Source organism: Sus scrofa, chromosome 1 (genome assembly GCF_000003025.6).
Source record: "Sus scrofa isolate TJ Tabasco breed Duroc chromosome 1, Sscrofa11.1, whole genome shotgun sequence".
Lineage (NCBI taxonomy): Eukaryota > Metazoa > Chordata > Mammalia > Artiodactyla > Suidae > Sus > Sus scrofa.
The window spans coordinates 235,755,740-235,783,235 of NC_010443.5; the positions used below are offsets into that span (position 1 = coordinate 235,755,740).

Here is a 27,496-nt window from a genome sequence, read left to right on the forward strand (position 1 = left end):
GAGCCTTAACCCACTGAGCAAGGCCAGGGAATCGAACCTACGTCCTCATGGATACTAATCGGGTTCGTTAACCACTAAGCCACAGGAACTCCAGAATTTGATAAATTTTATGCTGATGTAATACTTCAACATCAACAATAAGTTAAATGATAATGAAGTGTTTTCCTTAACCCAAGCACCCTTAACACCAAGTAACCTGTCTCTCTACTCCTCGGAATTTGCATTGCATTTCATTCTTCTGTTATACACAGCTCATTTTCTGTTTTGTATTATGATCCTCCGTCAATACCTGTTTTCTCTGTGAGATTACAGCTCCTTGAGGAAAAGAACTGTGTCTTACTCTTATTTGCACCCCTTCTAGTTCTCAGAACACCACCTGACATTCTATACATGTACAAAAGACTTTTTTTAATGAAGGAAGGAATTAACCAACAGTGATTTCCTTGGTGATTTCTTACAGCCTCCTCTTCCACATAAGCCTGTTGAATAGCCTAGAAATAAAGTGCTTACTAACAACAGTTCCAAGAACCCTATCTGTAAAACTGTTGGTATGATGTAACTCTAAAGAAGGTTTAGGGCCTTCAGACTATAAAGCTGTCTGCTCTTTGTGTTACTTTTCCAGGGGGATTTTAAAAAAAGATAGTGGCTCCTGAGAGATAAGTGCTAATTTTAGAATTCCAAATATTAATGATTAGCAGTCTTTTCTTTCTCAGTAGCAGTACAGTAAAATGGTTAGGCACTTGGGGTCTGATGTTACAATGTCTGGATTTCAGTCTTACCTCCACTACATATTAGCTACGTGACACCTTAGCCAAGTTGTTTAATATCTCTGTACCACATTTTAGTCATGAGTGAAATGTAGACACTAACAGTACCTTCAAAGGGATGGTGTGAAAATTAATGACTTAATATATTTAAAGTGTTTGGAATAGTACCTGGCACTTTGAAAGTGATAGCAAGAAGTTCCTGCTGTGGTGTAATGAGTTAAAAATCTGAGGGCAGCTGCTCAGGTGGCTGTGGAGGGATGAGTTCCACTCACAGCCAGTTCAGCTGCATCCTAGGTCACAGCTGTGGCTCAGATTCAGTCCCTGGCCCAGGATCTTCCATATGCTGCAGGTGTGACCATTTAAAAAAAAAAAAGTAATAGCAATATGTGGTACTGTATTTACCTTATATTCCCTATTGGTAAGTTTCATGATACTAAGAACAAAGTGAGGGGTTTTTTTAAATTTCCTATGGCACTAGCAGAGTGAAACAAGTATTAGATGTTCAAGGAGTTCCCACTGTGGCTCAGCCAGTTAGGAACCCAACTAGTATCCATGATGACTCAGGTTCAATCCCTGGCCTCCCTCACCGTGTTGCTGCCACAAGCTATGGGGCAGGTGGCAGACATGGCTGGGAGGTTGGTGTGGCAGAGGCCCATGGCTATGGACTCTGATTCCACTCCTAGCCTGGGAACCTCCGTTAAGTAGAGGGTGCAGCCCGACCCTAAAAAGACAAAAAACAAAAAAACAAGTACTAGGTATTCAAAAAATGGTGTGAATTGTATTTGAGATATACACATTGAATGCATAAGAAATTGCAAATGTAAATGCAATTAATTTTAAAAAAAGAGTTCTTGGCGTATCATTTCCATATCTCCAATTACTTTATAATTAGTTGCTAGGTGCTTTATGACTTGATCTTTTTCTTGCCCTCTTCAAGAGCTTGTTAGTTTGGTGTAATACCTGTTATATCTCTCAGAACTGCTGGCCTCGTGATAAGTGGCTATTTGAAGTGAGGGATGAGGCTGCTGCAGCAAAAAAAAACTGGATTACTTTGCTGAGGAGATGAAAAGCCAAGAGCCTCAGAAAACAGCACACAGAAAGAGCTGGTCAAGCACTCTGTGAAGGCTCATTTGGACCCTCTGCCATGTGGTACTGCGAAAGTGAGTGCCCTGATGCCAGGATCTTGGGCCTGAATGGGCAGCAAGCCTCCATAGGGGAGATAGAACCCGGCAGCCAGATGAGTCATTCTCACCTCCCCAGGCAGGTGCTGGCAGCAGGACTCAGGCTTCGCTCGGGCGCGGGCTGGCAAGGGAGCGGCCGCAGCGCCCGCGGGGCCCCCTCCTCCCGGCGGGCACTGACCTTGCCGCGGGCGGCGGGCTGCCGCAGTCCCGGCGCCGCAGAGCCCGGCGCTGGTTGGGGGCGCCCACTGGCACCCAGACCCACAGTTCATCCGAGCGGGCCGCCGAGGCCGGGTCTACCGTTTCCCTCCCGCCGTCCCTCAGCGCCTCAGGCCCCGAGCGGTCGCCGTCTGAGGCGAGAGGGCAGCGCGTCGAGGTGCAGGAGGGCGGGGCGGGGCGCGCGCCCCCGGCCCGCGGAGGTCGTCTCGCGCGGGCGCACGCGCCGCAGGCTCGCGAGGTGGGGAGGGTGGGTGGCTCGGGGCGCGCGCGCCGCCGCCGCCGCCGCCGCCGCCGCCACAGCCTGCTGCTCCGCCCGCGCCGCCTGCTCCCAGCGCTCGGCCCCAGCACGTCGGCTCCTGAGCTGCTATGGGCGGCGCGGGGCCCGCAGTGTAGAGTCCGCCAGCCCCGGACCCGCGTCCCGCACCCTGACGGTCCCGGTAAGCAGGGGCGGGGGCGGCGGGGACCCAGCAGGCACCGTGAGGGGCGGGTCTGCGGGCAGCGGACAACCCTCCGAGGTGATGCGTGGGAGCCGCCCCCGAGGGGGTCCCTGTGTAAGTGGATGAACCTCGAGTATCCTGCCTCTACCCCTTGGGAGAGTTCCGGAGGCGGTGTGCAGACCCACCCCCATGGAAGACTCCCGTGCGAATGGAGACTCGCAGGGCTCTCAGCATTTGTGGCCACCGGGAGGCCCAGTGTGGAGGACACCATCCTGTAGAGGCTGTCTGTGCCTAAGGGAGGACAGGGCTGGTTTCTGGTGTTATCTCAGTGGAAGACCATTTGGGAACATAAGGGAGCCTCAGGAGCCTGCATGGTGGGGGTGGGCCCCACAGAGGACCCCTGTGTACTGGAGGACCTGAGACTGTGCCCTAGAACTGCCTGCAAGGAACCTGTGACTGGGAGGAGAGGATCCTGCCATGGGATCCAGGCTAGGAGGAACTTCCCAAGTGTCCAAAGGTCTTTGGCCTTGACCTCCTTTCAGGGCTTAATGTGCCCTAACTTGTGTCATTTCAACATGATGGAGAGACAGGGGTCTTGTGGAGCTGTGTTTTTGTCCATTCATCCCCCCAGCCCATTAGAATTTGTATTCTCTGTGGTAGCCCATTTGCCTCCAAGCTGGAGACAGAAACTTCTATAAAATCATAGGTGGCAAGGGAGGGGAAGACCAGTGAGGCCTCTGAAGCAAAGGAAGGCGATTTGAGCCCCTGGGCTTGATCCTCAGGAAAAGAGCAGTAAATTTAGGCAGAATAACTGACTCCGGCAGGTCCTGTAAAGAAAATCCTTCGAAGGAAGGAAGTATACTATGATTATTGAGCACCAATTCACCAAGTAGTGTCCCAGGGATGTTTAACATCTCATATTATCCTTATAGCAGCTTTATGAAATTATCCCCTTTTAAACATTCAGCACTTTAGACTGAGAGAGGTTTAGCAACTGGCCCAAGTTCACAAAGTATGGAATCATGAAGTCTGTTTTGCTAAGTTTATTTGGGAAAAAGTATCAAGGAGAAGCAGAAGAATGTTTATTTGTTAATAAATTGAATTAAGATACCAAGCATAAGGCTTCGCAGTAGTATATGCTCAGTAAATGTGGTGATTAAGAGGATGAAGACAGTTTAATTGGGGATGAGACTGCTGCAGGAACTGATTTCCACTGAATCTCCAGATTTCAGGGTGTGGCTTCCTTCAAAGGCAACCCCACTGTAATGATGTCTTGGGTGGCTCTATACTTAAATGGGTCTGGGGGAGGCCTCTGGGGGAGGTATTTGACAGAACTTGCTCTGGGAAACTAGTGGAACCTTTCAGAGGATGGAGTGTCCTGAGACCACATACCCTGCTTGCTGAATCCCTGAGGGAGAGGACAGAGAGACAGGATCACTTTTAGGAAACATGATCCACAGTGTCTTTGTGGCCGTCTGACTACATGCACTAGCAGACATTGGTCCACAGATACCACTCAGGACACTTGCCCAACAGTGCCTCTGCATGATGAGGGGGAGAGCAGAAAAGGCATAGAACCAGGAAAGGCTTATTGGGAGTCTGACATCTCGGGAATGCAAAGGGTTTGTGCCTGATACGGTGATGTACCCTCATCTCACCCCCTGGGCTGTAGTATCTTTCATTCCACCTGAATCCAAGGATGTGAATTTGGGGCCCAGGATAGACTGGTTACTTGTCCAAAATTGGAGTGGTGAGGGAGCTAAGCAACGGAATTCACCACAGAGCCATTCTGAAAGAGTTCTCCTTCAAAATACCCAAATCTAATGACATCCTTTTTTAATAGAAGTGGGTTCCTTGGGCTCCTGGGGTTACAGAGTGAGAAGAACAATCAGGCTTGTGAAAAAAACAGAATGACCTGGGTGTGGCATCTCACGCATAGCTCAGTGGAATAAACTCTGACAAAGGCTAATATTGGTAATATCTCCCCATTACAGAGTTGTTTATAATCCCCTTTCGGATCAAAACCCTCTCATCAGCTTAACACACTAAAATAAACAGGGATATATATTTTTAAAGAAAAGAAGAGCAAGCCTGCAAATATGATCTTTGCTCCAATGCAGAGATTTGTCATTGGAGTTTTATCCCTAAACTGCTATTTTCACTGAGGGCTCTTGGTAGCACACTCACTTGTGACCCTGGAAAAACTGCTAGATGGCTCCAGGTACTTCCCAGATATTGGACCTTGGATATCACCTCTTTGATATCCAGCATTGAGTAAACATTAAGATTACAAAATCCTAAGACTATTGTCTGTCTCTCCTCGAATTACAGCATGAGTCTGCAAACCAAATCATTGCAGAATGGGTGTGAAGGATGTCACCAGGTGGCCTTAATCTTCTTTAAAAAAAAAAGAAAAAAACTCTCTAAAGAGAAATAAAAGGCAAGAGAATGGCTCATTCAGGTTCCCTTGAGTGTGCACAAATGGGTCTGGATTTTTCAGCCTTTAATCTTCTCCATCTTCTCTGACCACATTCGTAGGGTTTTTTCCTCCCTTACATTTGCCGTCTTTTGATACTGCTCCTTTTCCTCAAACATATGAATAGTAGGACCTTCTCCAGCCCATTTCCCATACTCCTTATATTTTTTACAGTACACCTGTTCCTAAGTGGATCATATTTATACAAATAGTTTCCTTTCTTTTTAGCTACAGAATCTATTATCTTTCAGTCCCCCGTGCTTCTCTCCAGCAGTGCTCTTGGTTTCTGCTATCTTCATTTTCTAAATTGCTTTATTCATTTCTAATGGGAATACCATTATCCACTCCAGCCTCTCAATCTTAATGACCAAGTTCTGACAGAAATGCTTACAATCTTTGGACCAAGAAACCAAGACCATCAGTGTCCAACTGAAGACATTATTTTTCTATAATAACATCCCCCTTCATCCTTTCTCCCCTTCCAGCAATCACCTCAGAGACCCGTATACATTTACTAAGTGCTACCTACTTGCCAGGCTATGCCAGATAAATATGAGCGTTCTTTGCCCTTGGGGAATTCACAAGAATCAGTCAGTCTCTAATCATTTACTATTAAAAGTAAGAAAAGTAGGAGGAGAAGTACAACTTTATAGAGTATAAGAATCATCATAGAGTATGCCTTTTCCCAGGCATCACTGAAATGCAACTGCTGTTCTGTGCCCCCTCTGGCAGCCACATTCTTGGCTCTCCTGCTGTTGTTCTGCCAGAATTGCTTTTGCCCACATGCTTCGAATGAACTGGCCACACTCTTGGTTCTCTATGATAATAATGACAGTACCTTATACTTGTTTTTGGTTTGGGTTTTGTTTTTTCTTTTTTTCTTTTTCTTTTTTTTTTTTTTTTTTTTTTTTTTTTTTTTTTTTTTTTTGGCAGTGCCCACAACATACAGAAGTTCCCTGGCCAGGGATTGAACCATAACAGTGACAACGCCAAATCCTTAGCCACTGGGTCACCATGGGACTCCTTACAGTACCTTATATTTGGATGACATGTGACAGTTTACAAAGCCCTCTTACGTACATGATTTCTTTTTTTTTTTTTTTTTTTTTTTTTTTTTTGTCTTTTGTCTTTTTGTTGTTGTTGTTGTTGTTGTTGCTATTTCTTGGGCCGCTCCCGCGGCATATGGAGGTTCCCAGGCTAGGGGTTGAATCGGAGCTATAGCCACCGGCCTACGCCAGAGCCACAGCAACTTGGGATCCGAGCCGCGTCTGCGACCTACACCACAGCTCACGGCAACGCCGGATCGTTAACCCACTGAGCAAGGGCAGGGACCAAACCCGCAACCTCATGGTTCCTAGTCGGATTCGTTAACCACTGCGCCACGACGGGAACTCCCTTTTTTTTTTTTTTTTTTTTTTTTGTCTTTTGTCTTTTTGTTGTTGTTGTTGTTGCGTACATGATTTCTATTTGGTTTTGAGAGATGTTTCATCTTACTAGGGTCTTCTCACTAAAACAATAGTGTGTAGGCTGGCTGGCTGGCTTTCTCTCCTTTTTTCATGTTTTGTTTTGTTTTGTTTTTGAGTCTCCTAGTCAGAATTATGGGTGTCCCAAAGGGAAAGCTCCAGCCAGTAACTACGTACCAGCTTTTAGGCTATGAAGAGGAGTTTCCTGATAGGTCCAAAGCAATGCACTCACTGGTCAGCCCTGGACTTATCAGGGCTATCCTGATACCTGACCTCAAAAAATCCAATTGTTTATGGGTTTTTTTTTTTCTTTCCTGAAATCCAAATACATATTCTCTTCTTTCATTCTTTTTCTTTCTTTCTTTCTTTTTTTTTTTTTTTTTGCCACTCCTGAACCATTCAGAAGTTCCTGGGCCAAGGATTGAACCCATACCACAGCAGTGACAATTCCAGATCCTTAGCCCACAAGGGAACTCCTACATATTCCCTCTAAACAAATATTTTAAGCATACTATCTCAAACCAGCTCTTTGGGCAAATTCTTATGTGAAGGCAGGTTTCCTTGCCTATTTCTATCTAGTACCTGGCTGGCTTCATACCATCTAAGCCATTATGGAGTCCCCATATAGCTCTATGCCTTGGCAGGTGCTTTTATCTCTTCCTGGAATGCCTTTTTTTCCTTACCCACCGGGGTAACTCCCACTCATATTTCAAAATTTAGCTCAAGCAACACGTTTTTCTAATCCTATACTTATGCCCCCTACACATGCACATACTCACATTGCATTCTCACAGAGGTTCTGTTTGTTCATTCTACCAACAGTTACTAAGCACCTAATTTGTGCCTGACACATAGTAGGCTGCATCTAGGCAAATATTTGTAGAAGCAACAGTAAGTCATGATAATTAAGGTATAATGTATATATAGGGCTGAATCTGTGCTTCAGGGCCCCAAGGAACAGAAAGTGTCTCTCCATCTTGCTGAAAAGCTCTACTTGCTAAGTGCAATCATGCCAGCCAATCACTGATGGTGTGCTATTCCTTAACTGTTGCTCTGCGTCTGTGGGAAGCCAGCACTGTAGCTTTTCATGAAGACTCATTCCAGTCCTCCAGAAGCTACAGATCATGCCATAATTTTGTCCTTATGTATATTAGAGCTTTTGGGCTTTCAGTAAATAGTGAACAACAGCCTCACCTCCCTCATACCTCATTCTCTTGAGTTGCGTCCAGGAAGACATTTTTACTCAGTCTTCAGCCTTTGTTCTCCTTGGAAACCCCAGAAGAGCCCTGTGTAGTCGAGGGTGACTGTGTCTTCCTGGGCTGACGGAAGCTAATGCTGCTGTATTGGATAAACAGAGAAGAAGAGAGGCACAGGGAGAAACCAGTTATTCCCCTTCAGGGTCTTTAGACATGAAAACTAAAAGTAGTCCATAGGCTACTGCCAGGCAACGGAATGGCTGACCAGAAACAGGCTCCAAGAGCACTGTGGTGAGACACTGGACATCAGTCACACTATTTCAGACCTGAATTTCCTCAAAGACCAGAAGAGAGTTAAGGAGACTCTTTTTGGTGGTTTTTGTTTAAAGTCTTAAGATTGATGTTGATGTGCACAGTGAGCTTAGGGACTGTGCTGTGCATTCTGCATGTTGTTGACCCTGGTTCTGCTGATTTTCCATGCATTTCTGGCTGGTCACCTTCTGTGTTAGGTATGTGGCTTTCCTTGAGGCTCTCAGACAATCTTTTAGGCACATGTTACCTGAAGCCAATTGTCAACCACCTTCAAAATTTTCACCCTTGTTTGCAGATACTGCTCATGCTAAATTTCTCCAGCCCAAACCCAGGAGAGTGGAAATACATTTTTAAGTTTAGCGCACATGCCCTCAGGGCAGCTGGCCTCCTGTGAGCCAGGCCATAGTGCCCCAGGAACTGTGCAGGGGAATGTTACTTCAGTAATATTAGTATCTTTTTTTTATCATTGTTGTTGTGGAAACTAGCCAAGCAATTCTGTAGCTCTCTCCTGTGGTAAAGAAATCACCCATATCTACTGTATGGTACTTGTTCTCATTCCTGCTAGCCCTGAATCAGCAGTCAGGGTCTGTTTGGAGAAGCAGAGTAGATGTTATGAGATGAGCAGGTGTGTACTTTCTAGAATTTAATTCTGAAGATTTCGTCTGATCAGTCTCTCTGACCAACTTTGAGGAAGAGAAAGAGTTTGATCTGAAACTTTTTGTCACCTCGTTTTCTCTATAGCATTCATTGAACCAGGACTTAACACATGCTCTGTGAAGGGCATTTGGAACCACCTAGATTTTTCTCCTTCTTCGTCTCAGTGAAACCCTGGGATTCCTTTTTCCGTCTGCTCAAGCCACTCTCTGGTTGTTTTCTTTGTTCCCCAACTCAGAGGTTTTCTTTGCCTTGTTCCTGCTTAGGGAAACCCTCATAATCTCCAAACAATCACTTTTAGTTGCTTTTGAGCCTTTTTCAAACAGTTGTCATTCCCATACGAAGAATCAGATGAAAGCAAATAATGTACTTTACATTTAGCATGCCCAATGCAGAGATGACTCCTCTTGGGAGGGCTGCTCCCCAGGCTCCTCAAAGCTACAGATCTTTATTAAGAGCTTTGGAAGAGGTTCCCTAGCTGCCTTCCCCTTCCTTATTTCTCCATCAGCTCCTGCTGTGGAGCAACCCCCTCCTCCTCTTACTCCCACCACTTTGCCCTTATAAATAATCCCACTGCGTTGTAAGCATGTGCTCTGCAGAGAATAGGTGTGTCTTGCACACACACATTTCAAGCTGCCCACATACATCTTACTGCCTGACAAATACATCTAGACAGACTTCGGTTCCCTAAAGAAAGATTCTGGTTGTCATCTCTTTTCATTTCCTTCAGTTTATAGAGTCAAATAGCCCTATTCTCCATTCTTGTCCCTCTTATTCTCCACCATCTGCTCCTGCCCCTGCTCCTGTTTTTTTTTTTTTCCAGGCTTTCCCTATGTACCACAAATCCTCTGATTGTCACATCATTTTGGGGACAATGTCTTTCCCTCTTTCATCCTTGTAATGAAGACAGAAAATCCCAATTCCACCCATCAGCCAAAGAAGTAATCATTAGGTATAATTTGTGGCATCTTTGCAACATTATTTCCTTTTAACTCTCTCTTCTTCCTAGGACTCCTTCCAGCACAGAAGAGGCCAGGCTTTCCTCACCAGGCATTTGTTTTTACCCATCACTAATCACTACCACTTGTTTCTCTAGAAATTAAAGCTGATTTTGTTAATTTCTCAAACACCCCAGGTGCACATTGTGGATTTCGGCACACTTGCTTTTAATCAAGGTGTCTTTTGTATACAAGTGTGGTCCTCTCCATTAAGCATTAAAGGTTTTGGTTTGGTTTGAAGCCTAATTCTGTTGTGTCCTCACAGTTTACTCTCAAAATAAAAGCCATGTCGATGCAAAATGACTTGAGGTCTTGTTTGGATTTTGATGCTTTCTTTTTAGTGGCTCTGCTCTACATTTTCTGCCCTTATGGGCATAAGGTGGCCTAGAAAACTGAACCATCTAAGGTGAAAGGAATAGAAGTACTCCAAGATCCTGTAGTCAGGACTAGAAAGTAGCTTTTTATTTGATTTTATATCTGTTTGTATGTTTTGCTGGTGGATGTCATCTTCAGTTTGCATTGAAATTCCTTTAAAGATACACTCCCAAATCCTTTCCAGTGACATCAACAATTGAGTGGCTTAGTAGTGATTCTTGGTATCCTTACAGAGAATAGTGGTTGCTCAGGACTGCAGTGTGTTGGGATATGCTTGTGGTTAGTTTGCCAATACACTATTAATGAGTCAGGTCACTTACAGAGTAGAGTAGCCCTCCTAAGTGGCTGGCCTTTGTTCAGGACTCTTATTACATTATCTAAAAAGGGTAGTAAGAATCAAATGCATACCATTGGTTTTCCTTCAGTGAATCATTCTTAAAAAAAGTGAATTTTACAAATAAGTGTTTATCCATTTTTTTAATCCATGCCTTCTTGATGATGAACATAAATGTCTTATGACTGCTCCCTAAAACTTCTAGTACAACTTCTGGAAGGGGTCTGTCACCAACTATTTGGAGAGCTAGCACCTTCTGTACCTCCCCAGGCACCAAGAGGATACTGTCAAGCTCTGCTGTTTTGTAGTCTGTATATACCTCTCCCCCGCCAAAAAAAAAAAAAAAAAAAAAAAAGTGATGGCTTTTAATATTTCCTTTCTAAATTGATAGGCTTTTTCTTTTGATTTTTGCTTTTTTTTTTTTCTTTTTGGAGCCACATGTGCGGCATATGGAAGTTCCCAGGCTAAAAGATCAAATCAGAGCTGCAGGTGCCAGCCTACACCACAGCCACAGCAACACAGGGCTCAAGCCATGTCTACGACCTACACCACAGCTCATGACAACAATCAGATCCTCAAGCCACTGAGCAAGGCCAGGATCTAACACGCATCCTCATCGATATTAGTTGGGTTCATTACCACTGATCCATACTGGACAGGAACTCTTTTATGCTTTTTAAACCCACTGTTTGTTCCCTTCTCCTGGAGTTCTGATACATAAACCCCTGCGTGCCCTAGGATCCACCCAGTAAGAGTCATTGCTCTGATCTATGTGTTCCTATTGGATTAAATCAGTTTTTTTTCTTCTTTCTTCTTACAGCATGAATATATCACAAATAATTCAACAATTCTATTAAGGTTATTTCCACCTTTTTATCACTATAAAAATGCTTCAATATATATCCTTTTAAACATGCCCCCACAGGTCAGAGGATCAGCCTTTCATATAGGTAGGGTTTCCTTAGTCAAAGGTATTTTAGTAGCAGTCCAATCTGCTAGACCTTCCAACCACACAGAGTGTTAAGACAGGCTTGAGGATTGTGTTCTTGCACCACTCCAATCAAGGAGAAATCTTATCTTATACCCCACAATGTTGTCCTTGTCTTTAAGAGGTAACCATCTTTAACAAAAAGATAAAAGCATAGGTCTCTTTGTATAATGACTCTAAAACTATATTGAAAAATTGCAGGTCCAGACCCATTATGAAATCATTTTAGAGGGTCATTATCAGGATTGTTGTTGTTGTTTTATGGCCATACCTGTGGCACATGGAAGTTTCCAAGCCAGGGATTGAATCTAAGCTGCAGCTGCAAACTACACCACAGCAACAATGCCAGATCCTTTAACCCAAGGTATCAAACCCAAGCCACTGCAGTCAGATTCTTAACCCACTGTATCACAGCAGGAACTCTCAGGATTATTATAATGAACTAGGTAGGATAGAGAGGATGGAAAATATCAGGGAGCATCACATTTAGTAAAATTAGGATTGTTTCACAAAACATTGGGTTTAGTTATGGGTCTATGAACATGTGTTTATAACTGTGTGTACAGGGTCACATCGTAAACTGTATTTCTTACTGTGGTTCACAGTCCAAACATGAAAAACATACCATGGAAGGTTTCTGAGGAAAACACTGTGGCCTTGGAAATAGTAATTGATCATGAAGAAGTTCCACAGTGAAGGGTCAGGTGTTAGTTTTGCATTCTTTTTGGTATGATGTGCCTGTTCCTCTTGCTATAAGTTGGGGACTTTCTTTCCTACCTAACTGTAGGGCACAGCCAGTGCTCATGAAGCATGTGGACAATGTCTACAGATTACAGGTCCAACCCCCTGGGTCCACAGCCTCATCAAAAGCGCTAAAATATGTATATGCTCTTTTCCATCCCTAGCCCCACCCCTACCCAGGCTGGATACCCTCATTAGGTCACATGGGCTTTTAAAAGAATATGAAAAAGAACATGAGCACTCTAAATGCTTAAGACTACATGTTTTAAACACGCATATTAACAGAGAACTGAAGCCTGAAGCTATAAAATAATGTGTCCCTGAGTCATGGCAGATCTAGAACTAAAACTAGTTCCCAGGTTGCCTCTGTGACTTTTTAAATTACATATTTAATTTGCAATGTAGGAAAATTAGAAAAGCAGATTCATAAAAATATAAAAAAAATTCATTCTTTCTTACAAAATTAGATCATAACATGAGCATTTGTAACTTGCTTTTTTCATTAATGTGTTCATATATTTTGAACATCTTTCCACATTCATAAATTTACTTCTACCTCAGTGTTTTTCATTGTTCAGTCTTCCGTTGTACTATAATTGAACCATTCCCCTATTGTCCAATAATTGTTTGCAACTGAGGAAAATAATGTTTTAATCACTTTAGACATCTTCAGTGTTTCCTGATTTGATCGATAAATCTTCCCTCAATAAATCTCCTTTGCCACTATCCTATAAATAACAGCTACTTATTCAAAGCAAATATTTCTTAGTCATATATTTTAGTTTTACAAACAAATTTTACAAATAGGAAGAGAGGAACTTTCTTATCAGGAAGTTTATAGATTTAAAATTAGGGGTTGGGTTTCTTTGATAAGTGATAGCAGGGCAAGCACACAGGCAGAGTAGGAATTTGTACCACTGTGGTACATACAATAGTTGTTTCTGGAAAGAAGATGTGGCTGTCATAAGATTTTATGTGTATTAATATTTTATTGAAAAATCAAAAAGACTTATCCACAATTAATTAGCTGGGAAATGTTATTAAACGCCTTTTCTCTTTCAGACATGGTGCCAGGAGGTAGAAGTAAGTACTAGGCAGGGTAAAAACAATTTAATAGAGGAAACTGACATTGATTAGATAATCATCCTATTGAATATGTAATGACAAGGTAAGTGTTCTAGAATAGAAGAATATGGTGCTGTCAGCACTCCTACCTGGACTGGGGAGTTAACAGCGACTTCCATGAGGAAGCAGTACTTGAACTGAGCTCTGCTAGATGAATAGGTGCTAGAGGTGGGGAGAGGTCATGGAGAAATGTGCAAAGATCCAAAACAGAGGGAGCATGGCAAACAAAGCCTGAAAGAAGACCAGTGTGGTTAGAACACAGAGTAATGAAAGGAGGCCAGACCAAGGAGGGCCTCACTGGGCCATGGTAGAGAAACTGATTTGGAGGACATTATCCTGAAAGCTTTGGAAAGCCATTGAAAATTTTTAAGTAGCAGGGAACCTAACACCTTTAGGTGTCCTAAACACCTTTAAATGTCCCAGAGACATCTTTAATTCAGCACATATGAAATGCAATTTCATTATCCCTCTCTCTTATTTCCCAATTTCTATAAATGGCACTACCCTTCTTCTAGGTGGACTATTTAAAACTGCCCTGTCAGTAAGTCAGGCAGAAAGGACTGAATGAAATACTTTATGAAAATACTTTGTGGAATCTAAAAACATTTAACTTATAGAAACAGAGAGCAGAATGATGGTTGCCCAAGGCTGAGGGGTGAGAGGGATGGAGAGGTATTGGTCAGAGAGTATAAATGTTCAGTTATAAGATCAGTGCGTTCCGGGCATCTAGGGTACAGCATGATGACCATAGTAAACTGTATTACACTGTATACTTGAAGATGCTGTGAAAGTAGAGGTTTAATGTTCTCATCATAACAGCAACAACAAAATAGTAGTTATGTGAGGTAAAGGATGTGCCAACTAGCCTTACTGTAGTACACATTTCACAACATATTTGTGTATCAAATCATCACACTGTATACTTTAAACAATGTTCTTTATCAATTATGTCTCAATAAAGCTGGGAAATAAATAAATATAAAACCGCTCTCTCAATTAAAAAAAAAATTAACTGCCTTTCTCCCTGTACCCTTGATTCAATCAAGTTATCAATTCATCTCTAAAATTTTCTATTTCCAAAGTATCGAATCAACTCAGTATCATTCCTGCTGCCACCGTTTCAGTTTAAACCCTCTACCTCTTGCCTGGACTATTATAGTAGCCTTCTAATTGGCCTGAACCTCTCCTCCTTACCTGTGACCTTTTTTCCCCTCAAACAAACTGAGGATAACTTCCTACCCATTCTTTGAGGTCCACTCTGACTCCCAGTAGTGTGGTCTCACCTTCATTTAGGTACTTCCAGAACTCTGTCTTACTCTTATTTGAGTTCTGGTATTAGGTAGCTTGAGTGGTGAGACTCTTTTCTCCCATCTTCTGTATCCTGTGATGAGTATTTGGTGTCTTGCACATGGAACTGTTCAATATGCCTTGATTGTGATGGATTAAGAGCAAGGCTAAAATGGAATCTCTGCTCCACTTGACTTAGAACAAACATTTCCCAACTGAATTCCACGAAGACCCTTCAGGCTAGGAAATAGCAAACCAGCTTTGCAACTTGCCATGTCATGCCCTCACTTTCCAATGCCATACCCTGGTACTACGGAGGAAGAGCAAGGATAATGTTCCTTTTTAACCTATGAAGGAACAGGTTACAGAGAATCAGAACAGTTCAGAGAATCTGAGCAGAATGAGTGACATTAGTGAAGACTTAGAAGTGTGAGAAGCACCTTAAAGCTTGTGATAGGCAGATTATCTCTGATAGACAAACAGACCCATGAGTAGGAATAGCACTAAATAGAGGGGGCAAAGGAGGATTTGAGATCTTGACCACATGGATGAGGTGATAAAGTGTCCTGAGTGCCTAATTAAGGAGTCCTCTAAATATAGGAGTTCATTCATTATGACTTAAAAAGTAGGCATTTGATGTAGATTACTGTGCACAGCACTTATCAGAGGAGCACTCCTTCAGTCAAAAGTCAGAAATGTGTAGCTGCAGTCTTGCTTTAAGCTTAGCATCATCTTTGGGAGACACTTGGACTCTTATGTCTCCAGCTCTCTCAAAGTAGCAGAGGCCTGGAACCCATGGACCTAACTGCCTTAATTGGCTCCGGGGTCCCAACTAACAGAAAGGGAGATGGAGATACTATTTCACATTTGTAGATGCTTTCTGGTCGACTAAGCATTGTTAAGCCCTTTTTCTCACATTATCCTATTGATAACCTTGTGAAATGTGCTGAACAAATCACCGTCACTTTATAGATGGGAAAACCAAAGTCACGGACCAGTGAGAAATAGATCCAGGGTCTTTTGACTCCTTAACAAGTTATTTGTCCACCCCACCATGCTACTGAGTTCAGAACGGGAAGAAATTATTTAATAGCACTTGCCACTTAGATGAATGGTTGAAATGCACTGGCTCTGACATGGTCAGGATTGGCTAGGTCCAGGCCCCTCTGCTTTCTGTCCACAGAGCCATGGGGGTGTTGATGTCCAAGCGACAGACAGTGGAGCAGGTGCAGAAGGTGAGCCTGGCTGTGTCTGCTTTCAAGGATGGGCTGCGGGACAGGCCTTCCATCCGACGCACAGGTGAGGTTCCAGGGTCCCGCCGTGGCACAGTAGAGGGCTCTGTCCAGGAAGTTCAGGAGGAGAAAGAAGCAGAGGCAAGCATCCCAGCACTCCAAGAAGAGAGCAGTGCCAACCGTGCTGCCTGGGAGAGGCTCCGGGACGGGCGTGGAGTAGAGCCTGAGGAGTTTGACGGGACCAATCGTTTCACACCCCCTGCCTTCATCCGCCCCACTCGGAAGCTGGATGATGACAAGACTCCAGATATCTGCTTGGAGCCCAGAGAGCCTGTGAGTGTCCAGTAAGGGCAGAATCTCCTGTCTTAGACCTTCTGAGGGGCAGGGGGCAGGACAGGGAGGTCTGGGTATGGTTGAAGTGAGGCTCAAAACTAGAAAGATGGAGCTGGGTTAAAACAATTTTGGAAGTTTGCATTCGTGACTCAGCAGAAATGAACCCAGCTAGTATCCATGAGGGCTCAGGTTCGATCCCTGGCCTCGCTTAGTGAGTCAAGGATCCAGTGTTTCCATGAGCTGTGGTATAGTTCGCAGACACGGCTCAGATCCCATGTTGCTATGGATCTGGTGTATGCTTTGACCCCTAGCCTGGGAACTTACATATGCTACAGGTGAGACCCTAAAAAGACAAAAAAAAAATTTAATTTCTTCCCCAAGAATAAGAATATTACATCTTGGGAAGTTCCCTGGTGGCTCAATGGGTTAAGGATCTGGTGTTGTCACTACTGTGGCTCTGGTTACTGTTGTGGTTCAAGTTCAGTCTCTGGCCCAGGAACTTCTACATGCTGCAGGCATGGCCAAAAAAAATAAAATAAAAAATAAGTTACATCCTAGATGTGTCTTATTGAAAGACTTGAGGCATGGATGATAAGGAATGATACCATGGCAGTTCTCCTGCCAGCCCTCCACCCTCTGTAGGAGGCATTTGGAAATTTTGGGGTGAGTGCTTGGAGAATTCTAGAAGGTTCCAAAACTGGGAATTGTGCAGAAAAACAGGGATGCTAACTGTGCTGAAATGCCTGGGACAATCTCTCACAGAAGATTATGCTTTCCAAAAATGCTTAGTAGCATCCCTGCTCAGAAACATGGTCACAAGAGGCCTGGGCAGCTCAAAGAACCCCCTGATTCTTATCTTTCAAGAGAAAGCTCTATTGGCTTAACACTGCTTCAGTTGGAGTTGTTCCTGTAGGCTGCTCCAGGGACACTCAGCCCCACACAGGTGGCACTGTCCTTGGCAGCCATGAATCTCGCTGCCTGTGCTTACACATCTGTATTGCTGCTATCTTTCCCAAGGTTGTCAACGATGAGATGTGTGACGTCTGTGAGGTCTGGACGGCTGAGAGCCTCCTCCCATGCAGGGTCTGCACCAGGGTTTTTCATGATGGCTGCCTGCGCCGCATGGGCTACATCCAAGGAGACAGCGCTGCGGAGGTGACAGAGATGGCACACACAGAGACAGGCTGGAGCTGCCACTATTGTGTGAGCCTTCTGCTGGGGTAGTGGGTTCTTGCTCTGCTGGGGACTTGGCACTTCTTCTGGAGGCCCAGTCTTAGAACGCTGATTTCTAGGCAGCGACCTAGAGTTTTTCCAGTGGTAGATACAGGGCCCCTAGAGTTATGACCAGTGTTCTCTACCTCAATACTGTAGACACTTTGGGCACAACAATTCTTTTTTGTGTATGCATTGTAGGATGTTTAGCATCATCCCTAACTTCTACCTATTAGATGCCAGTGGCACCCACCCCCGGGTGTGACAACCAAAAATGTCTCCAGGTATTACGAAGAGTGTCCTGGGGGAACAAAATCACCCCAGTTGAGAACCACTGAGCTAGAGGACTAAATGGATAGTATGGAGCAGTGCTTACTGTAATAGTCTATACCATCATTCATTGTATTCATCTGAAAAACTAACCCGAAATCCTAACTGGCTTGCTTCTGATAAGGATAGATTCTATCCCAGGAAAGTGTCTTGGTCCTAAGATCCTCACTTGGTCTTCTACGTTAGGAGTATTTGTTCTTCATCTCTCAAGTGATCACTTTTTAAATTAAGTAACAAAGGTCTATTGATTCAGAACTTTGTAGATTATACATAAATGCCCAGCAACTTGTGAAAAGGCAGAAAGCCAGCTTCATATCCATTTCTCAGCACCCCTGAATAAAGTTCAAGTCTTGCCTTATTGATCCATTGCCCTGAAGATATCTTCACTGTTCACTGATTTCAGAGTAAGGAGTATCTGCTCCCCTCTTCTTTCTACCACTTTCTAACAAATAACACTCTTTATGGCTTATCATAAAATGAAGTTTAAAAGTTATTTCTGGCCATGTAGATCCTTTTCCCCAGCTGGAGTATGCCACAACAGACCCCTGCTCTACAGGCAGTGTTCTCGAGTCACCACTACTGGTAGTGACAGGTGCCAGTCTTTTCACTCACGGCAACTCTGCTCAGCAATGTCCTGCTGATGGGAACTAGGTTGAGTTGTCTCTTTCTTAAACCTTAGAAATAACATGATTCCCTTTCCTTCAATCCGGCCATGCTTACCACCACTCTCCACAAACCTTTTACAAGGCTTCTTCCAAGGTCCTCCCCTTCCCAGCCAGGCTTCTTGAAAGGACTTTATCATCTCCTTGTGATTCCCCAACCACCTGTAATTCAGCGTATGCATCCATCATTCTGCTAAATTGGCTCTTCCTGAGATCACCAGTGGCCTGCCAAGTCTGGTGAGCTTTTCTCAGGCATCTTCTTACTTAACTTTTAACATATTTATCACTTCCTTATTACTTAGGATTTGAGTATTTTTCATGCGAATTATTACATAAAACTTGGAAACTAGAGAAAATATAAAATCAGTAAAATCCCGTCTGACTTATATAAACACTGTTAACGTTACCTCCTCCATCATGCAACTCTCTTTTCTTGGCTTCCATTACCTTCTACTGATACTCTTCCCAACTTCTTCTCTGATCATTTTCTAAATGCCATTAGTTTCTTGTTACAGTCCCAAATGCTGATGTTTCTCAGGGTTCTGTTCGCTCTTCTTTTCTCACTGTTCTCTCTCCCTCCCTCCCTTTCTATCTCTCTGAGTCTTCATCCACTTCAGAGGCTACAGCCACCATCTAAACAGTAATCATTCCCAAATCTGCATGCCCAGACCTCAGTTTCCTCTGTCTCTTGGACTTATATCCATTTTGATATCTCACAGCTACTTTATACTCTGTGTGCCCCCAAATGAACTCATCCTTTTCCCCAAATCTGTCCTTCCTCCAGTCCTTATCTGTGTGACTAATACCACCCCTTCCAGTTACCAATCCCAACTCATTTCTCTCCCTCTCCCCTCACATCCAGTAGGTCAACAGGTCCTATTGATTCTACCTCCTAATATTCCTCAAATCTCTCCCCATTTCTTCATTCTCATGTCTTTTCTTACCTGTACTCTTGCAATAGCCACCTAACTGCCTTCCATACCTCCAGACTTTGCCCCTCTCACCCATTCTCCACAGCAAACAAAGAGCATACTGGGGCATCCCTCACTTAAAAACCCTTCCATGACTTCCTGTTAGAAATAAGGCCTAATTTAAGGGGGGCTCAATAAAGGACATTTGAGGCTCTTCACAGTCAGGCTTTGCCCACTTCCCCTCCCTTATCTTTTATCATTCTTCCCTACCTTATCCAAAGACAGACAGGCAGACACAGACACACATAGCCACATACACACACACACACACACACACACACACACACACACACACAATGTAGCCACTCTGAACATCTCACAATGTTATACACCATTGTGCCAAGCATATACTAAGTGCTCAATTAGTGTTTACTCAAAGAATGGTTTGAGTTCTTCATGAAATCCACAAATGAATAGTCATGAAATATCTGCTTCTGTTCTTTGCTTGTATTTTAGCATGGAAAGACTCTATAATAATGAATCTTTAATAGTTTTTATATTTTATATATTTATGCTTTATATTTATATATTTTATAGAGAATGTTTTGATACAGTTTGACAGAATATAAGACTGTAAATTAACGCTTTTTTTTTTTTTTTTTAGGACTGCACCCACGGCATATGGAGGTTCCCAGGCTAGGGGTCTAATCAGAGCTACAGCTGCCAGCCTATGCCACAGCCACAGCAACACAGGATCTGAGCCACACTGTGACCTAAACCACAGCTCATGGTAATGCCAGATCCTTAACCCACTGAGCGAGGCCAGGGATCAAACCCACAACCTCATGGTTCCTAGTTGGATTCATTTCCATTGTGCTACAATAGGAACTCCTAAATTAATGCTAACAAAATAACTTATCAATATTCTTTTGGGATTAGAACTTCCATGGCATCACAGAAAAACTTATTTGGTTTTAGGAACTTTTTCATGGTGACACCTCTTTCAAAACCATTATAGAGTTATATAAAATGATACAATTTTAGAATTAAATGATTTTATAAAATATGGAAACTAGAGTTAGAATTAAACTTTTAACTAAAATACTCTTTGAGCACAGTCTAACACAGAAGCTAAATACATAAAATAGATAGACATGAAGCTGCTCTGGCTGATGGAGCTAGGAATTCACAACACTGCCCACTTACAACTCCTCCCTTGCAACAGCTTTCTAAGGCGTCGCTAAGGAGTCCCTGGCCTATCCACTATTTTATTTATTTATTTATTTATTTATTTTTGTCTTTTTGCCTTTTTGGGGCCACTCCCACGGCACATGGAGGTTCCCAGGCTAGGGGTCTAATCAGAGCTGTAGCCACCAGCCTACACCAGAGACAGCAATGCGGGGATCCGAGCCGCGTCTGCAACCTACACCACAGCTCACGGCAACACTGGATCCTTAACCCACTGAGCAAGGCCAGGGATCAAACCCGCAACCTCATGGTTCCTAGTCGGATTCGTCAACCACTGAGCCATGACGGGAACTCCACAAACCACTATTTTAATAAAAAGGATTTGGGGCTGAGGTCAGGATACCTGGGTTCAGGGGAAGATCCTGCCCCAGAGCTGGGCAGCTCTGAAAAAGTCCTCTCCCCTTTCTGAGGCCTCAGTCTCCTTGATCGTGAATAAGAGGCTGGGATTAGATGATACCAGAACTGCCTTCTAGATAGAATACTGTTTCCATCCCTCTTGATCCTTGGCCTTTATTTCTCACTTGCCTAAGTGGCCACTGACTCAGCTCTTCCTGTTTTTCAGGACAACCTCAACTTGCTGCTAACTGAGGAGGAAATGTATAGCCTCACAGAGACATTTCAGCAGTGTAAAGTCATCCCTGGTAAGGCTGGGCAGTACTGCTGATGGACAGAGCTGAGCAGATTTCTCCTGCATACTTTCTAGGATGAACCATGAAAGGAGTATTTTGGAATCTGGAGTATACGGGGACCTTGTTAGCAAGCTCTTGGCCCACCCCTGGCCGCGGCCTGAGTTATCCTGGCTATAGACACAGAGAATGGGCAAGAGCTGTGGGTGTGGGGGTTCTAGAGGGTATCCTAGAGTTGAGTCAAGGTACTTCAGAGGCTGGGAAAAGGGTGGGCATGGCTAGCATGGGGTGCCTCCCCACAGATTGCTCCCTGACACTGGAGGACTTCCTGCGCTACCGCCACCAAGCAGCGAAGCGGGGGGAGAGTGACAGGGCTCTCAGTGAGGAGCAAGAGGAGCAGGCAGCTCGTCAGTTTGCAGCCCTGGACCCTGAACACCGAGGACACATAGAGTGGCCTGACTTCTTGTCCCATGAGTCCCTCCTACTTCTGCAGCAATTGCGTCCCCAGGTGAGGGCCAGCTGGGATAAACGTCCATGGGATATTGGGTGGCAGAGAGCTAGGAAGCATGACAGGCAGGTTGGGGGCACACTGGATACCCTCTGAGCAGAAACCAGTACCAGAAAAGGGCTCAGGTTCCATCCAGTGACAGGTGATCCAGTGCCTAGGCTGGGGAAACTGCCCAAGGAAGATTGATTTGCACTGGACCCCACTGCAAATGCTGGTGCTACCAAGAAGGCTCCGGGCAGCTTCAAAGGGAGGTTGCAGAGGTTATAATGGAGGTAGGATTCTCTGTGGCTTGATAGCTTACAAAGTATTTTCACCTCCAAGATCTTAATTTGTCTCTTCTTCCCCAGAACTCTCTGTTAAGGCTTCTGACCGTCAAGGAGCGTGAGCGAGCCCGAGCCACCTTCCTGGCCCGGGGCAGTGGGAGCTCTATCAGTGAGGCAGAGTGCCGTCGTGCCCAGCACTCTTGGTTCTGCAAACGCCTTGCAGAGGCTCCTTCCTGCAGTGTCAGGTCCGCGCCCTACCACTCATGTACCCTCCTTCTTTTTCCATGCCAAACGGCCCTTGGTATGAAAGGTACCTCCCTGTTTCTCCTGCCAGTGTCTCCAGCAGCTGGGAGAGGATCCTTCTGTGCATTATACAGTGGACAGTGATTCCTACTGGCCAAGGCATAAGGAAGCCTCTACCGCAAACTCTGCTGCCCCGTGTCAGACAAGTCTGGGCATGCATGTCCATAACTCTAGGTTCACCAGCATGTAGAAGGGGCCAGACCTTTCACTGTCCTCTCCTAACCACATATGTTTGTGCCCAGCAGTGTCAGCCATGTGGGTCCCATAGCAGATAGCAGCCCAGCCGGCAGCATCGGCAAGAGTCAGGACAAGGCCATGCTGCCCACAGAGCCTGAGTCCAGGTGAGTGACACCTCTTTACCTGGCCGTCTGTATCCCCAGCCCCCAAATACACACAAGTAAGATTGGGCATTACCCATTGCCACCCCAAAACAGCAAGTCCCAACATCAGAAACAGGCTTCAGATCCATAGGGCCAGCCAGCTGGTCTGTCATCTTGAAGCACAGCAGCCATCAATATATCAGGCACAGGCACTTCCCTGAGTCTTGCCCAGCTCAAGCCATGCTGCCACTGTGATCAGGTGGTCTCTAGGCTCTGCAGCTAACCTCACAAACCTGTTCTTTGCTTCCACTCCAGATTTGTGGACTGGCCTACCTTCCTGCAGGAGAATGTCGTCTACATCTTGGCTGCTCGCCCCAACAGTGCCGCCATCCACCTGAAACCCCCAGGATAGCATGGAGCAGAGAAGCTCAGTTCAGGGACAGTGGCATTCTCCCCTCCTTTCCTTTCTCCCTTCCCCCCACCAACCTCTGGTACTGAGACTTATGAGGATAGAGCACTGCCCACATCTCAAATTGTCACTAAGCTTTATGCCACTGAAATCACCATTCCCCTCACAACAGAGGCAGTAAATGCATTGTCACAGGGAGAAGCCCTGGGAGCTGTGGCAGCATCCATTCCTAGACCACCTCCTGCCCTCACCCTGTAGACTGGGCCTGCCACTGCATGTGTATATGCGTGTGTGTGTGCGTGCGCATATACACATACACACATCCCCCTAGCTGTCCATGCCTTCAGAGACCTGGTTCTTTTTCATTGTAAAAGAGCCAAAGTTCTTTTGTGAAACCCCTAATATTGTTGAGGGGGGTCTCTTCCCCTTCATTCTTAATAAGAGGGAATATCAGACTCACATGCTCTCCTAGAGATGCCAGCAGGCTCCCGCTTTGCACACTGTGAGCCACTGTTCTGGTAGGTGTATGCTATGTCCTCGGTGTGTTGAGGTGGGGAAATGGTTTAAAACCACCACTTCAGCCCATTTATTTAAATTCCAGTTGCTGGTGGCAGAGAAGGCAACGGGTGTGGGGAGTCCTACTTAAAAAAGGGGGAGGCAACCCCTCCCAGGGGCCCAGAATTCTAAGAACCTCTGAGCCAGATCATTCAAGTCCAAGTCTTTATTTAGCAGAATAGTCAAAAACCAAGGTGAGTCATCCTGGCCCCTGTTTTTCAGACAGGCGTTCATGCCCCAGAGCCCAAGGGGCCTGAATGGAACAGGTATAGTGGCAGGGGTCACAGCCCTCTGGGTTAGGGGCTTCACCTAGGTCAGCTATCACACAGACCCAATGCCTGAGCTCCAGTGAGAACAAGGTCTGGATGGACGAGGAAAGAAGGCTCATGCTTTTCCATCCTTCCAGCTCAACTCAACTGTAGACCTAGAAAAGTATGCCATGGTATGGAGTGCAGAGCCAGCTTCTTCTACCACCCAAGAAAGAGCAACTCCACCAAAGCCCTAAGCAGGGACTCTTTTCAACCACCTGACAATGAGGATTAGAGGCTGGAGCTAAGAAGAGGATTTGCATCTCAGCTCTCTTGAGCACAGAAAGTCTCAGCAAAGCCTCATAGAAGAAGGAGGTGTTCCCTTCTCTTCATTACTGAGATATGGCCTGAGTTTCTGCTTCTCCCGACTGCTCACTACACATCCTTCCCCACCAGCCTAGGGCCTGGGCTTGGCATGGGATGACTCTAGGGCCAAGAAGAGGCTGACGCAAGACCATCAAGCCCCAGCTGTCCTTCCTAAGTTCTCAATAAGCTCACTGAATCTTGCAGGTCAGCCCTGGCCCTTGGGTTCAAGTTTCTGTTTCCAACCTAATGAGTTAGGTTTAGCCAGGTCTGACTACCAAGAATTATTCAAGAGGTGGTTGGCTCAGTCAAGTGGGAGCTAACATATCCCCATTGCTCAAGGCACTTCTACAGAAGAAGCAGCATACAGCTCAGTGTTGCTCAGAGGAAAGGAGGGAGCTATAACCAAGAGCATGATAAGAGCACTATATGGCCTTCTCCTATAGAGACTGCCTGACCTAGAAGCCAAGTGAGAAACCTCTTGGGTTGGATGATTTCAGACTGAAATGAAGTAGACAGAAGATGAGTCTGGGTTAATGTGTATGGCTCTGAACATTTAAAAGCCCACTCTTTTAAATACTTACTTCTTAGCTATACTCCCAAGACTAATCAGTAGGAGGGGGCATTATTCAGTTTAGCCAAAAAAAAAAAAAAGGAAGCACATGACTCTTGGACCTAAGGTCTGTATGTCAAGCAGCCAGGCCTGGCATTTTGGTTTTGCACTAAGAAAATTAAAGCACATTAAGCACAGGGGCTTTTGCTTACTTTCCTGGCAAATCACCTTCTGTGCCAATGGCCTTGGGCTGCTTGATCTCCCAGACAAGGCATTTTGAGTAGAAACAAGCTCTGGGCTTTGAGAGCTAAACAGGTTTTTTTTCCTACGTCATCATCAGTCACAAGGACTGGAAATTAGTCGTCTTCTCTAATCCTTCACAAACAAACATGATGCATACCTCTCTGGAGCTGCAGCTTCTAGCTTTCTTTGGGTGAATGGTAAAGACTGTGGCCAGATCAGGCCGGCTATATCCCAGGGTCTGGCAAAGCAGGCCCCAGAGTGCTTCCACAACAGGATCAGGCCCATTTTGGATCACCCATCTCCCTCTATGCCAGGACAGCAAGCTTCCTTGGTGGCGGTGTGCTGCATAGTGTCCAGGGGACACTGCCCCCAGCAAAGGATAGCATTCTTAGTCCACAAGAGTCCTAAGAAGCAGAAAAGCATGGAGAAACAACCAGCCTCTTCTTTGTGGGCATCTAGCTTTTACCAAAGGAGAGGTTCCATTGCTCCCCAAGTCCAAAGTTGCAGAGGCTCCACCGCAACCCCCCCTTCTGAGATCTCCCTTTGCAGAGTCCTAATCCATGGACCCCCTCAGCAGTATATATGGTTATGTTCAAACTTCTAATAACCTAGTAAAGCCCATTCCCTTTCCTTTTCAAACTCTTTCATCATTGTGACTGTCTGAAATTCTGCCATGTACAGAAATTAGTGTCTCACTCCAGTAAGTGTATGAGAAAAACATTTCAATCTTCTTGGCTGCCCAAAATTTCAGAGATCAGTTCTTTTCCCAAACCACCCACCCTACCCCCATCTAAGGGAGGCTCAGGTTACATAGATGCTCCTCTGAAGATTATTTGCCCTAAGTCTGTTTTTCACCCAGTGGTCCTCTTCTCCGTGCTCAGATTTAAGGACAGGGTGTCTGGATGACACAGTGGAACTGCAAGGACAGAGGGTCATCTGAGGCAATAGCTGTGGCCATGCAGTCTCTTCAGGTCTGCTCCATGGCTTCCTCTCCTGAGACCAGCATTCCAACAGATGTAGGCTCTGCACTTCTGAGCAATGGCCCCTTTGATCCCAGAGATGGAGCCGTTCCTTTGCTCCTAGTTACTGGCCCCTTTCAAATACTCTTCCTTTGAGGATAGCCATGAATGAAGCCACCCAAGAGCACGTTGCCTCTTTCTGTCCTCAGCCTAAGCATCTGAGGCTACAGAGCAGACACTGGCCTTTCTGGCCCTGGTGCTCCCTATGGGATGTCACCTTGGCCTTGTTTGAGTAGACAGATCTGGAATTTCCCCATTCCTATCAACAATATGGAAAGCTCAGAGTCAAACTGCCTGGGAAGAGGGCCCCTTACTGGGGAGGTGGACAGGGGATAGGGACTGGGGATAGAGCCTCAGCCTCAACCATTGCAGGTCTCGTGGCTTCAGTAAGAGTGCTGCCAAGATGCCCTAAATGCAAGAGGGAAGCTCAGCAGAAAATGTCTGGCAGGGCTCCAGGCCAGCCATGACTAACAGGGCCAAGAGTAACCTCTAGGCAGGACTGGTAGCAGGTTCTAGTGATCCTGCAGGCATGTCCCCTTCAAACCATCAGGGTAAACGCAAATGTATACTTGATGTTTAAAAGACAGAATAATATCGATGCCAGAATTTCTGGACATCCAAGCAGCACCTGTAATCATAACCCCTATTTATCCTTTATTTACAATAGAATAAAATTACTTTCTCCATGTCACTTAGTTCATACCCAGGATTTCTTTCTGGGCCCTGAGCTGTAGCCCAGACAAGAGAGGTCTCCTTGAGTAGAGAATATTAATGCATCATGCCTCTTCCTGACAGCTCACCTTGGAGTGGGGTGGGACTGAGCATTTTCTCTGCTGTTGTTTTCCTGCTGCCTCTGCTTTTGGCAATTTTGAAAGAAAATGAACAGTTTACCAGATATCCAACAGACCCAAACTAACACTAAGGAAAACCTTTTTACCTCTGGGTCACATGCCCCAATAATGGAGACCCAGATAATGGAGAGGGTGTCAGCTCTGCTCAGGCCAGGGACTAAGAAGCCCAATCACATTCCAGTTTGTATAGCATGGGTTGGCATGACCACAGATAAGAACAGCGAGGTATAAGTATATACCGTATATATGGTGAAACAGAGGGCTTCAAGCCTAGCCTCCTGTAAGAGATGGCTTCTTGGTCTGTCTCCCAGCCAAACACAGGCCTATGAGGAGGGCTCTGAGAGCACTTAAGTAACAATAAGGATCTAATGGCTTCTGGTCCCTCCCTTCCTATGTGCTTTTCTGCAGAAGGTAACTTGACAGTAAGCTCAGGGGAATATCCCCAAGCTTGATCTGTCTTCCCACTACTACAGCTGCATGTTCTACCCCATGGTTCAGCCTTCACTCCAGAAGGAGCTGATGCTCCCAGAGGCTGGGCACAGTGGAAATTACAATAAAAAAAATTGTGATGCTGTTTTGGCTTCTTGTTCCTTGTTGTTTGGGGCACCTGCTGAGTTTCTGTTTGATTTCCTATCATTGGCCAATTCCTAAGTCTAAAAGAAGAGCAGCTGTGGCCTTCAGGAAGCCCACAAGATAGGTGGGGTAGGAGGAAGCAGGGACTCTACCAAGGATGCAGGAAATGGGGCACTGAAGAGAA

At 45.1% G+C, this 27,496-nt stretch overlaps 2 protein-coding genes across 7 annotated transcripts in view; one reads left to right on the forward strand and one right to left on the reverse strand.

Annotated features, from left to right (window-relative positions):
* Nucleotides 1-27,496, reverse strand: part of LOC100525024 (protein FAM205A-like) — a 161,341-nt gene that overhangs the window by 119,877 nt on the left and 13,968 nt on the right. For 2 of the 3 annotated variants that reach the window (XM_021065319.1, XM_021065315.1), the window contains exon 2: nt 7,746-7,878. The gene's annotated coding sequence lies outside the window, so the exon portion shown is untranslated. Of the gene's footprint in view, nt 1-2,019; nt 2,384-7,745; nt 7,879-27,496 lie in introns of those variants that run through there. The other variant, XM_021065324.1, reaches the window with a different exon arrangement.
* On the forward strand, nt 1,760-27,314 carry PHF24 (PHD finger protein 24). 4 transcript variants are annotated; one of them, XM_005654512.3, is made up of 8 exons: nt 1,760-1,927; nt 15,734-16,115; nt 17,133-17,318; nt 21,041-21,119; nt 21,407-21,612; nt 21,960-22,120; nt 22,421-22,519; nt 22,814-27,314. In XM_005654512.3, the coding sequence occupies exons 2-8, from the start codon at nt 15,738-15,740 to the stop codon at nt 22,908-22,910; spliced, it is 1,206 nt and encodes a 401-aa protein (XP_005654569.1). In that variant the 5' UTR covers nt 1,760-1,927; nt 15,734-15,737; the 3' UTR covers nt 22,911-27,314. The 4 variants fall into 4 exon arrangements, with proteins under 4 accessions (XP_005654569.1, XP_020921045.1, XP_003122026.1 ...); XM_021065386.1 differs by having other exon boundaries at nt 22,424-22,519; XM_003121978.4 differs by lacking the exon at nt 1,760-1,927 and adding an exon at nt 2,396-2,601 and having other exon boundaries at nt 22,424-22,519.